This window comes from Trichogramma pretiosum, unplaced genomic scaffold (genome assembly GCF_000599845.2).
Source record: "Trichogramma pretiosum strain Unisexual culture from Peru unplaced genomic scaffold, Tpre_2.0 scaffold15, whole genome shotgun sequence".
Lineage (NCBI taxonomy): Eukaryota > Metazoa > Arthropoda > Insecta > Hymenoptera > Trichogrammatidae > Trichogramma > Trichogramma pretiosum.
Genome location: NW_019641686.1, coordinates 2572165 through 2585597, shown reverse-complemented (window position 1 = coordinate 2585597; position 13433 = coordinate 2572165). Strand labels below are relative to the sequence as shown.

At 32.2% G+C, this 13433-nt stretch overlaps 4 protein-coding genes across 6 annotated transcripts; all 4 read left to right on the top strand.

Annotated features, from left to right (window-relative positions):
- Positions 1-185: 185 nt before the first annotated feature.
- Positions 186-1725, top strand: LOC106657316 (glyoxylate reductase/hydroxypyruvate reductase). Its single transcript, XM_023461242.1, has 4 exons — positions 186-458; positions 535-855; positions 932-1389; positions 1465-1725. Exons 1-4 carry the CDS (start codon positions 271-273, stop codon positions 1590-1592), a joined length of 1095 nt encoding a protein of 364 aa, XP_023317010.1. The 5' UTR covers positions 186-270; the 3' UTR covers positions 1593-1725.
- Positions 1726-2086: 361 nt separating this feature from the next.
- On the top strand, positions 2087-4330 carry LOC106657343 (thioredoxin domain-containing protein 15). 2 transcript variants are annotated; one of them, XM_014378794.2, is made up of 6 exons: positions 2087-2177; positions 2240-2406; positions 2487-2636; positions 3019-3239; positions 3308-3531; positions 3787-4330. In XM_014378794.2, exons 2-6 carry the CDS (start codon positions 2361-2363, stop codon positions 4139-4141), a joined length of 996 nt encoding a protein of 331 aa, XP_014234280.1. In that variant the 5' UTR covers positions 2087-2177; positions 2240-2360; the 3' UTR covers positions 4142-4330. The 2 variants fall into 2 exon arrangements, with proteins under 2 accessions (XP_014234280.1, XP_014234279.1); XM_014378793.2 differs by having other exon boundaries at positions 2140-2406.
- A 543-nt stretch (positions 4331-4873) lies between these two features.
- Positions 4874-8890, top strand: LOC111694187. The gene is made up of 20 exons (XM_023461283.1): positions 4874-4898; positions 4962-5022; positions 5095-5312; positions 5377-5469; positions 5538-5739; positions 5826-5949; positions 6034-6163; positions 6244-6392; positions 6470-6519; positions 6611-6719; positions 6791-6943; positions 7039-7177; positions 7266-7373; positions 7456-7611; positions 7732-7839; positions 7906-8046; positions 8104-8232; positions 8300-8467; positions 8608-8718; positions 8810-8890. The coding sequence occupies exons 2-20, from the start codon at positions 4974-4976 to the stop codon at positions 8888-8890; spliced, it is 2418 nt and encodes an 805-aa protein (XP_023317051.1). The 5' UTR covers positions 4874-4898; positions 4962-4973.
- Positions 8891-9153: 263 nt separating this feature from the next.
- On the top strand, positions 9154-13309 carry LOC106657327 (cohesin subunit SA-2). Of its 2 annotated transcripts, none has more exons than XM_014378770.2 (2): positions 9154-9516; positions 9583-13309. In XM_014378770.2, the coding sequence occupies exon 2, from the start codon at positions 9630-9632 to the stop codon at positions 13047-13049; it is 3420 nt and encodes a 1139-aa protein (XP_014234256.1). In that variant the 5' UTR covers positions 9154-9516; positions 9583-9629; the 3' UTR covers positions 13050-13309. The 2 variants fall into 2 exon arrangements, with proteins under 2 accessions (XP_014234256.1, XP_014234258.1); XM_014378772.2 differs by having other exon boundaries at positions 9571-13309.
- The last annotated feature ends 124 nt before the right edge of the window (positions 13310-13433 follow it).

Here is a 13433-nt window from a genome sequence, read left to right as displayed (position 1 = left end):
ATCAAAATTAAATCAAAATATTAATTTTAATCGCTAATTATTTCCTGAAATTTTCTTATCAATTGTGATAAGGTCAACTCAAAATTTGCGTTGCCGAATGTTTATGTCCACAATCATCAACAAATTCGCATTTTCTGCGTGACTTGGCAATCGGCTGCTCGGTGTTTTACGGTTTTGTGGTTTCTTATCGTCTGCTGCAACACAGACGGGCAGCTGTAAATACAACACGCATACACGTATATTGCCTATTTAAAATTCATAAATACTAGCATGCTTACCAAGGTCCTCGTTGGAGCTGTTCGACTGCAGCGAAACACTATAAATTGCATTGTAACGGATTATTTGAAGCTTACAAGCTGCCAGTTGTCCAATATCGCACACCACAGCATGACTCGTCCCAAGGTGTTCGTTACTCGAGCCGGCTTGCCCGAAGCCGGATTGAAATTGTTACAAGACGAGTGAGTACATTTCAAGTATGAAAGTTCTTGAATATTTTCAAGTCATTACGATTAATATGTATTTTTATTTATTTAGATGTGATGTTGACATTTGGGAGAAAACGAATCCAATACCTAAATCGGAATTGATGGCCAGAATCAAAAATGTGGATGGAGTACTATGTTTGTTGACTGACAAAATCGACGATGAAGTTTTAAATGCTGCTGGTTCAAAGCTTAAAGTTATAGCAACCATGTCTGTTGGAGTTGATCACTTGGATTTGAAAGCAATCAAATCAAGAAATATCCCAATTGGCTACACACCAGGTGTTTTAACAGATGCTACTGCTGAATTAACCATGGCTCTTCTGTTAGCTACTTCTCGAAGACTCATTGAAGCTAATAGAGCCATTTATAAGTAAGAAGCATAATTACATTCTTATTGTTTCTATTTTATTCTAGTTATATATCTCAGCTATAATTTGTATTTTCAGAGGAGAATGGGTATCTTGGTCCCCAACTTGGATGACAGGTGGAAAACTTTCTGGTTCAAATATTGGTATTGTCGGTTTAGGCAGAATAGGACTAAGAGTAGCAGAATATTTGAAGGGTTTTGGTGTAGCAAAAATTCTGTACACTAGTCGTACTGAAAAACCAGCAGCAACTGCCATAGGTGCTGTGCATGTCGATCTAGACACTTTGTTAAGAACAAGTGATTTTGTAATTGTAACAACAGCTTTGGTGCCAGAAACAAAAGAATTATTTAGAAAAGAAACATTCGAAAAAATGAAAAATACTGCTATTTTTATAAATGTAAGCAGAGGAGAAGTTGTTCATCAACCATCTTTAATTGAAGCTTTAAAAAACAATAAAATTAGAGCTGCTGGATTAGATGTAATGACACCTGAGCCAATACCTCTGGATAGTGAATTGTTAAAACTAGATAACTGTGGTACGTATTTTATAATTTTTATTTCAATATGACAAAATGTTGACCCCTTTTCTAAAATATATTTTATGTCCTTAGTTATCACACCTCATTTGGGAAGTGCATCAATAGAAACTCGCGCCGAAATGTGTGTCATATCTGCAAAAAATGTTCTAGCAGTACTTCACAATAAGCCTGAAGAAATGCCTGCTAAGTACAATTACTGAAGATATGAGATTTAATATTATTTAGAAATTATTTTATTGAAATTTATTCTTGTTTAATGCTTGAAAGTTATAATGTAAAGATATTTATATACATATAATGTAAAGATATTATATATACATTTATATATTTATACACAAAGAAAGTTATATTTTTAATCAAAAAGTATTCATTTATAATGAATTATAGAGATTACTATGTAATTATAGAAAAACAAAATTTACTGTAAACAATTTTATAAAAACAATACAAAAAAATTATGTTTTATCCGATAACTTATTTCCGATATTTATTTAAAAAAAAAATTTCAAACGAAAGTATAAGTTCGTCTTCTAATTTTAATTCTCAAATTATTAGCAAAAATAATTTTTTTACCTACTGCTAAAAAAACTATTAAAAATTAAAATACTAATTAAAACTTTAGACTCGCTCAAGTCTTCAATTAATAGCGCATCATCTGTATCAGAATACGAAGGGATCGGGCATCCCCCATCTACGACTGTCAGTTTTACGGGTTACCTCATACTCATTGCTTTACGTCAGAAGTTTCCGAGTGATGTAAATATACAATACATAGAACAGTCAAAGTAAATATTATCCTCGTATAATACACAATGATTCCATTCTATCCTAAATAACGTTTTTCCAGTACAAGTCAAATATACGAACGTATGGAATCTGAATCAGTATTAACCGATATTCGTTGAATCGCGATACGTATTTCAACTTTCGCAAGTTATTAGTAACCAGCTTACAGGTTATGTGCAAAAATGCATATATTATCAAAGAAAATCTATATTGTGACTACCATTTTAGGTAAGATTTTTCGATAAAAACGTAAAAAATCGTTGAGTTCGTTTATTCCTATTAGTAAATTGTAACGACTATTTTTACAGTTCTACACTTGACGTTAAGTTTTGGAGAGCAAAAAACTTCTGTAAATGTGGATGAAAACATCCCTAATACAGGAAAAGGTGTAGATGAAGATAATGCTGTAAATTCAATAGACGATGGTACGAAGAGTACAGAAAATGTGGGAAAATTAGGTAACATTTTTTTAAGACAATTTACTTATGGTAGATCAAACACTCTCTTTGTTTGAATTGGAATGTATAACTTCAGCTCCTAAAAAATTAATGTAATTTTCTGATAATTCATTCATATTGTTGTACTTGGAATATTTTTTGAGTTGGGTATCCCTATTATTTAATATTAAAACTATAACATATTGTAATGGACAAATTAATCTTATTTTTCTAAAGATATCATTCATTGTTCCAACTACAAGAATAATATATATTTATTAATTTAATGATTCAAAGCAAAGAACCAACAAACATTGGGTGAAATTCTCAATAAAAAAAAGTCCATGATTCATTCTATAAAAAAGTGTTTATAAAATTATTTTATTAAATGCAAAAAAAACAGATATTCTTCTTGAAGAAAATGACCTTCCTGTTGAAGAAGACAGTGAATATTCTGATGAAAAAAATACTGAATCTTCTGTACCTTTTACTGAATTTCTAGGATTTCTTGAATCTAGTTCTAAAACTTCTGTTGAAAAAAGTAATGTTACAATAATTGACCCTAATGCTGTGAATTTAACTAAAGTTAATTGTGTGACAGACAACTCTTACGGACCAGTTGAGGTAAAAATCTTGTTAAAAAATGTGTTGTTATAATAAATTTTTCATTGTCATATTTTTTTAATTTTTAGATTGTTAATTATACAAGGTTTTTAGAACTACTCATTGAAAGTGGACCTTCTAATAAAACTAGAAATAATAAAGAAGAAAAAGCTTTACCTGGTAAATGTTTGTTAGTATTTTTTTATGCTCCATGGTGTGTCTTTAGTAGCCATGCAGCTCCTCATTTCAATGCAATATCAAGATTTTATCCTCACCTAAAAACTGTAGCCATTGATGCCATAAAACACCAACAGTAAGTTAATTCATGTAAGAAGAGACAAATATTTTGATAAATTATTCAACTTTTAATTTTAATTTTAGTTGAAACTAACAATTTGATGAGAATACTAGTTGAAATAATTGTCTTGAAGATATCGACGGTCCCCACGAAGAGTAACACATTTCTATTTGAATTAACACACAAACGTGTTACTCTTCGTGGGGACCGTCGATATATTTTATTTGCAAAAAATGTATCAATGCACAAATAAACGTATTTGCCTTTCAGATATAATACGCAGTATGGAATAGTGGGTGTTCCTACATTAATGCTTCTTCATAATTCAAAGCCAGTTGCAAAGTTCAATCTCACTGAGTATACTTTGGCAACTTTTTCCACATTCATATCAACATCAACAAATTTACAGCCAAATGAATCATTGTATGTGACATCAGCAGATTTTAGTGGACCTCTTTCTAGTACAGTATCAACAGACACTGATTACTGTTTGGTTCTCTCTTGTGTATTCATCGTAGCTTGCATAATTTATTATACAATGCAAAGTCAATGGTGGAGACAATTCATTGAACAAGTACAACATACATGGCGAGAAAGCAATGCACAACATGAACATGCGGAATGAATAATTTAACTGTAAACAATTTGAGTAACAAACTGAGTTCTTTGTTACTCGGGTGTTAATTTATTCATTAATTAGTGTGATATACTTGACTAGGATGTGGATAATGTGATAATAAACTACGATTTATGTTGCAACAAATGTAAATATTGAAAAATATACTGTTAAATAAAAAATTTCATTAATTAACTATATACAGAGTTACAATTTTTAAATGATCTTAGCCATTGCGTTTTTCATTGCACCTTAATATTTAATGCACTCAATATTTAATGTACATTAATATTTTATCAACTCATCATAACTTTGTAATAAAATCGCTCATTAATTATTATTTTATTAATTTGATTATTAAATTATTTAAATATACGAATTTACTCTTTTTTATAATTCATTTTGACTAAAAATATTTGTTCAAAAACAAGTTTGGATATAATTGAAACGAAAAAACAATTTTTCAACTTGTCGACACTCATTTTTTCGAAATTATCATTTTTATCTACATAATATAAGTTCAAAGACGTCATACACGATCTTTTGAAATTTATATTCATCATAAAAGCTTTAACGATATTTTCATTTTTTTAAAGTGTTTAAATTGGATAATATATTTTAAAAACTACGTAGCCTTAAGAATGGTTATAGAAGTTCCTATTTCACACGTCAATTACAAATTTATCCATTAATTAAGATAATCAAGATGATTTGGAGTACTTTATATTTATTGTGCTTTCTTATTCTCATTACAAAAGCAGACAAGGTAAAAAAAGAGCTTACAAAAAATGTCATTGATTCCGAATAATGTATGTTTTATGATCTCAAGATTCACGAGTATATGACAAAAAAAGAAATTAAATCAGTTTTTGGTGTGGATCATAATAATGGTAAAATGTGAAAAATTTATTCTGATAATTTTGGACAAAATTAAATTTTAAATCATGTTTTCAATTTAACAGTACCTAATTTAGAGTACGAAGTAGTTCCTGTCTACCATACTCTTGATGGCAATGAAAAAAAATCAGCAAAATCCATGAATTTTAAGGCATTTAAAAGAAATTATACATTGCAATTACAAAAAAATGATGGTGTACTCATTGGATCTGAAACCCCCATTTACATTGCCAGAATTTCACCAAAAAACGAATCGGCGATAATTTACGAAAAAATGAAATTTGTATGTAATGCGACTGGAAAATAGTTCGTTAAACCAATTAAAATTAATTTTTTCACTTGCTTAGCCTTTACCAAAAGATTTGAAACTTTACCACGATGTTCATGAGCGATCATCAATTATTACGCACAAAGGCCAAGAAGACAATCGACTTCACATTGTGAGTATATAATATGGATCTTTGACATAAAATATTTTGGATTAAATTTGAAATATTTTTTCCATCAGAACGGCATAATTGAAGATGGTATTCACTTACGATCTTTACCTAGTCGGGTTCATGAGAAAGTTATTGAATATAAAAAAAAATTTGAACCTAATTTCAAGTCAGTGTTACATTCAACCCGTTCACCTTTAACTTATCACGTTGCCATAAAATCAAATTACACATATAAGCCAAAGCAGTATAAAAGTTTTAAATCTTCTTCAGGTTCGTTTTTCATAATGTCATCAAAACAATGTTGAAATAATAAGCCTAATTATAAAAAAAAACACAATGTATGTTACGTTACACAGCTATTCAAAATTACTTCGGAGTGCACACTCAAGGGCGCATAAAACGTCACTCTGATATACCTCCAATAATCGATAATACAGTGTATCCAAAAATCTTAGTAACTCTGGATTATGAGTACTACCAGTAAGTGCAGAAAATACAACCAATCTTATACTCAAAAAATTCAACATGTTTTAATTTTAAAAAATAATCATGAAATGCCTTCAGATTATTTCATGACGATGTCAACGAATTAGCCAAGTATATGATAGCTTTTTGGAATGGAGTAGATTTGAAATTCAGAAGTATGTTTGATCCAGAAGTAAGATTGAATGTGGCCGGATTTATTTTACCCAAGGTAAATTAAAGTTTCTAACTTTTTTCATAAATTAAAGATTTATTTCACTTTATTATTTTGGGAATAATTTATTTCAAAAGGAACCCAAAGCAGTTTATTATATGATCGAAAATCATCGTCATAGTGGAACAATTCTGACTGAAGAAACGGTTGAGTCCATTGGCCGTTACTTCAAACATATGACAGACATACCACATGAAAATTACGATGTTATCGTCGGACTAACAAAGTATGTAACAAGGATATATTTTGATGCTCTTTTTGAAGTCGATTTTGGCTCGATCATTCGACACTTTTATTTTTCAGTCGCAATTTAACAGATTCGACATATATCGATCCACTTTCGGAGATCAAAGGTATACGCAGATATCTTGCCGATTTATGTATTGAAAATCTATTAAGGAGTATAAAAACGGATTTTTCTATCGTAAATATTGATTTGTGCAGGAATAGCTCAAATTGCTGGAACTTGTTTCCGAGGACTCAACGCAGCTGTCTTGGTGGACGCTGGACTAGGCACCGGTATACACAATGCAGCACACGAATTAGCTCATACGTTCGTTCTTTTACTGATGTAATTCTTTATTACTTTATTTACTTGATTATAAAAAATTCATAATATTTTAGATTCGATGTGCATCACGACGGGCCTGAAGCTGAAGAGGCAAGTGGAGAGAATTGCGATTGGAACGATGGATACATAATGAGCTACAAGAGGAAAAATACGAATTTTTTTTATTGGTCAAACTGCAGCATCGTCGCCATGCAAAAATTTTTCAAGTAAATATGAAATTCAAATTGTTAGGAATATATTAACCAAAATTAAATTTTAAATTACAAACTAAAGAAAAATTTAATAAACCGATATTTTAAAGTGATCCATCGCGATCGGCGTGCGTCAGACATAAACCGAATCCCGGTAAACTTTTCCCCAGCATTTACCCAGGACACGTGGTGAGTCGCAATAAGCAATGCCTTCGCTATACTGACGATAAAAAATTTTTTGCAGAAAAGGTAACATTAATATTTGGTTTTATCACTTATTGTAAATGTAATCTTAGAATAAAATTTTTAATTCATTCGAATAATAATGAAATTTCAGAGTTCGCAGTCAAATTGTATGAATTTAACTTGTATTAAATATTATCCAGATATCATAATGTACAGACACGTAATTCCACTAGATGGCACATACTGCGGCGAAGGAAAAGTAAATTTGACTCTGATAATAAAACATTATACCTACAATCCGAGTTACTGAATAATATTTACATAGTTTTTTTTTTCTACAGTCATGCTTTGGTGGAGAATGTATTTTTGATGTGAATTCGAATCAGGCGGAATTAGACCCGGCCGATATCACGGATTCAAGCGAATTACCAGGCAAAATCTTCACTCGAAATCGTCAATGTCAATTTGCAAACAAAAGTTATTATTCGGAGAGCGGGGTAAAAATGTCGCCATATACAATCTGTATTTTTTGATTACTTATTTAGCTAGAATACAGGATGGATAGACAATAATGGATTTTAAAACGATCGGTTTCATATTCGTATTTTTCCTTCAAGGATATAGAATCTGCCGCTGACTGTAAAAACCTAATATGCACTGACGGAGAGGAAAATATAAAATTGCCTTATCCACTTGAGGATGGTTCTTTTTGTGGACCACGTCAGGTAAGCTTTTTGTTAAAGAAAAAATTTCTCATACAAGAATTCATTTTCATTTATATTGCTGTGCAGATTTGTTATGCCGGAGCTTGCGTTCCAGACCTAAGTGCTCCAGAACTTAAGTTTCCGGATAAAGTTTACAGCCGGGAAGAACAATGCCAAGAAAAAAGTTCTAATTTGCACGCATTCAAGGCGAGTACCTATGCTTTTTTGGTAAATCTATAGCATGCCTATTACGTTTAGTTCATTTAATTTTTTACATTTTTTTAGAAATACGAGCACGATTGTTCATTTTTACGTTGCATAAAAGTTATTAATGAAAAGGGTGATACTGTTAATTTCGGTACAACTCGCTTTACCTATCCTCCAGTCGACGGTACCTACTGTGGCAAAGGAAAGGTACGATTATTAACAATATTAAAATATCTCGTTTTAACTTTAACCAACCTCTTACGTTTCAAAATAGGCTTGTTTCGACGGATATTGCATCGATAACGAGCATGCGGTGTACGAACCTAATAAAGGGAAAAATTGGGAACATTTGCCAGGCAGATTTTTTTCTCGTAACAATCAATGCTACTTTTTCATGCGACAAAATGATAAAAGCCCTACGAATATTTGGAAATCAAATGAAGTAAAGTCTACACATTATTGAAGGGAATATCGACGCCTGATTTCTTGTACTTTTTATCTGGCTTCGATATCTCTTTCATTTGTCTATGCAATGGTTCGAACGAAATTAAAAACGAAATTAATTATCGTAAATTCATCCAGGCCATGGAGAACGTATGCTCGCACTTAAGCTGTGAGTTTTCCGCTACTCCAGGAAAAATGCAAAATATGACATTCCCTCCAGTGGACGGTACACCGTGTGGAAAAAAACGGGTAAAAATTAGAGAACGACTATAGTTTTTCATGCAACATGCTCCAGTCAATTGAAACATAAATTTTCAAAAAAAAAAAAACATTTGCACAGATTTGCTTTGATGGTGAATGTGTTGAAGACAAAAAGCCAACAACAACAACGTGGAGCAAGTTCAAAAGCTTTTTCGGATAAATTCGCAGAATAATACCGATCAATTTGGTATTTAATTTAGAATTATATTGATAAGATATGCTCACTCTTTATAATAACTTCCTAGTTAAAAAAATAAAACTATTCGATTTTATCATCATTACTATATACTGTCAAGTTTTGTTTTATTAATTGTCATATGAATCGAACGTTTTTAAAAAAGGTTGGGATAACTTCACTGAGTCTGAGGATTTTGTGCACTGCTCAAGTGCTCACTTGCAACCTCTTTCACTGCCATCATGAGTAATGTTATGTCTGTCAGTTTGTCTATTTTTCCGAGTAACTGAAGTGCTTTATCGACTTACCGTTATTAAGATTGCGCGGGAGAATTTACCACGTCAACTGTCTAAATTCATAAAGAAAGTATATTCTGTAATATAAACCTGCAAACTGCACAGTGCAAATAGTAAGCTGGCTGACGAAGCGGTGGTTGGCAGAACGAGTAACGCCATCAAGTCATTACAAGTCCCTCCAAAACATCAAAATTTAAGGTTACAGTAGCTATCAAAAGAGCTCTCTGTGTAAACACGACAGTGTGAATTTGCGTGATCGCATGACTTATCCGGAGATGTAAACAAAATATTTTATGCTAAGCATTTGAAAACAAGGTACTTTTTTTTAATTTATTTAATTACAACTTTGATTTAAACATCTATTAAAAGAAAGCATTTTAGAATTTTGCGAAACATCTTCATCAAGGGTGACCAAACTGTCAATCAAGATGATGCATCGGAGAAACGGCGGAAAACGCATCCGGATGGACGATCCAGTTCCTCCGGAGTACGAGACTTCCATTCTCAATGATGCCTACGGCGATGATCCGAATAATGCAGGCGAAAATGATTTGTTGAATAATCCGAACATGCGGATAACCCGGAATACAAGAGCGCGGCTAAGAGGTGGCGTCGTTCAACAGCCTAAGTACCGCGAAATTGACGAAGATACAATTCCCTCGGCACCTTCGCATCACGGTACAAAAAGTCGACGAGGTGGAGGCGGCGGTCGGGGTAGACGTGCTGCTGCTCACGTTCAACAGCAACAACAACAGCAGCAGCAGCCACAGCAGCAGCAGCCACAACAAACACATCATCTTGAAGATGAAGCTAGTTTGTATTTCGAAGTTCGTAATAGTAAGGGTTCATTGACTGGCATAGTCGATGAATGGATTGAAAAATATAAAACTAACAAAGAAAATGCTCTTCTTATGTTGATGCAATTCTTTATCAGCGCAAGTGGCTGTAAAGGGATAATTACCCCTGAAATGCAAACCTTAGAACACGTTCACATAATTCGTAGAATGACTGAGGAATTTGAAGAAGAAAGCGGCGAATATCCTCTTATAATGAGCGGTCAACAGTATAAAAAGTTTAGAACAAATTTCTCCGAATTTGTTCAAATCTTGGTTCGCCAATGTCAGTATTCTATCATATACGAACAGTTTCTCATGGATAACATTATTTCGCTTTTGACTGGATTATCAGATTCTCAAGTCAGAGCTTTTAGACATACAGCAACATTGGCTGCCATGAAATTGATGACTTCTCTTGTTGATGTGGCTTTGACAGTATCAATCAATCTTGATAATACACAAAGACAGTATGAGGCTGAAAGATTAAAAACAAGAGAAAAGCAAGCTGCTGGTAGATTAGAATCACTTCTCGCTAAAAGAAAAGAGCTTGAAGAAAATATGGAAGAAATAAAAAATATGCTTACATACATGTTTAAATCAGTGTTTGTCCACAGATACAGAGATACTTTACCTGAAATTAGAGCCATTTGTTTGGCAGAAATTGGTGTTTGGATGAAGAAATTTCATCAACAATTTTTAGATGACTCATATCTTAAATATATTGGTTGGACATTGCATGATAAAGTAGGCGAAGTTCGTTTGAAATGCCTACAAGCCTTACAACCACTGTATGCATCAGAAGAGCTTAAAACTAAACTTGAACTTTTCACAAGCAAATTTAAAGATCGTATTGTTGCTATGACTCTTGATAAAGAGTATGATGTTGCTGTACAAGCAGTTAAACTTGTTATTTCAATTTACAAGTATCATCGTGAAATTCTTACTGATAAAGATTGTGAACATGTTTATGAACTGGTTTATTCTTCTCACAGAGCTGTTGCTCAAGCTGCTGGTGAATTTGTCAACGAACGCTTCTTTACTTCTAATGAAGAAACTGAAGAAGTGAAAACAAAAAGAGGAAAGAAGCGTTTACCAAATACTCCATTTATTCGAGATTTGGTTCTTTTTTTCATTGAATCTGAACTGCATGAACATGGAGCTTATCTTGTGGATTCTTTAATAGAAACTAATAATATGATGAAGGATTGGGAATGTATGACTGACCTACTGCTTGAAGAACCTGGTGATACGGAAGAGGCTTTAGATAATCAACAGGAAACATCACTAATTGAAATTATGGTATGTTGCATAAAACAATCAGCTACTGGTGAAGCTCCTGTTGGAAGGGGACCAACGAGAAAAATTTTATCAGCTAAAGAGACTAAACAAGTGCAAGAGGATAAGCAAAGATTAACTGAACATTTTATTAAAGTTTTACCAATGTTATTAGAGAAATATCGAGCTGATCCTGATAAGTTAGCTAATTTACTCTCTATACCTCAATACTTTGAACTTGATATTTACACCAAATCACGACAAGAACAAAATCTTGATTACCTTTTGAAAAAAATACATGACATAGTTGATCGTTCACACAATACCGAAGTTTTGGATACAGCCGCAAAAACATTAGAATACATGTGTGTACCTGGATCAGCAATATTCCGCCGTTGCGATGTAGCTCGATCTACTTTAATTGATGCAATTGTTATCAAATACAGGGAAGCAATTACCAATTTTCGCTACATCGTTGATGGTGGTGATCAACCGAGCGATGACGACTTATTTAATATAACAGAGACACTTAAAAAAGTCGCTATATTTTACAGTTGTCATGACATGAATAGCTGCGAAATTTGGGACTCCCTTTTCAGAGATATAAAAGAGTCCAGGGGTAGATTACCAGATGAAGCTATGAAGTACTGCATAAGCGCATGTTTTTTCTCTATACTCTGGTCTCAGAACCATCTGATTGAAAATGCTGAATCAGATAATCGCAGTGAAGAAAAGTGTTCTATTCTTAAAAGTAGACTTCATGAATTCATCAATCACATGAGTTATTTTATTGATAACTCAGAAGATGATGTATCCATTATCATCCGTGAAGAAGCATATAACACCATTTGTGATTTGCTTGTGATATTTTGCAACCAATTAATGAGTCACAAAAACCCACTTATTCATCAACTTATATATGATCCAGATCAAAATATGCAAGAAATGTTGAACCGTTTCATACAGCAATGTGTTTTTGCCGAAGCTGAAGAAGATGATCACGATGAGCACTCAAAGATTGAAGAATTACATAAAAAACGTAATTTCCTTGCAGCCTATTGTAAACTTATTGTTTACAATATGATTCCAACAAAAGCTGCTGCTGATGTTTTTAAACACCATGTAAAATATTATAATGATTATGGAGACATAATTAAAACTACAATTGGTAAAGCTCGAGACATTAATAAAGTTAATTGTGCTCTGACCATGCAACAAAGTTTGAATATATTATATAATGAGATTGCTGAAAAAGAAGAAAAAGTTGTGCGTAATAGCGAAGAGTTTACTGCTATTAAGGAGCTTGCAAAAAGATTTGCTTTATCATTTGGTCTGGATGCTGTAAAGAATCGAGAAGCCATAACTGCTCTTCACAGACAAGGAATTCTTTTTGCTGTCACTACACCAGATGGAATTGAAATTGATCCCACTGGTCCTCCTCCTAATTTATCATTTTTGGAAATTGTTAGTGAATTTACAAATAAGTTATTAAAGCAAGATAAACGACTCGTTTTAAATTTTCTGGACAAGCATTTACAAGCTGGTATGCCATCATCAAGAGGTGAAGACTGGCAGCCTTTACTTTTATACAGAAACAGTTTATTACATGGGGATACTGATACAGTACCAGTGACAAGCAAAAGAGCTTATACTAGAAGAAGAAAAGATCAAGCAGCTGAAGAAGAAGAAGCGGATGATGGTGAAGAAGGTTCTGAACATGAATATGTTGCATATTAATTTTAAGATAATAATAATATATATTTCATCTTTTTATTCTCAATCATAAAGTATTTACAAAAAACAAATTATATCTCTTAGTTTTAGCATTTTGACATATTTAAAGTGAAAACATTAAATGTTCTCTGTATTTAAATAATATATTATATTATTACAGTATAAATTTAAGCATTATACTATGAAACTAATATATGTTGTATATATTATATTATATTGCAAAATGATTTTTCAATTTAAAATAAAACTGCTACACCCGAAAACATTTTTTAAGTTCTGTAACTACTCAATTTTTTCCTATTTTTATGTATATTTTATTATTGAAAGAGTTGTAGCTCTACAATCTGCTATTTTGCAGTAGTATTTATGCAAATTAATAATTACAAT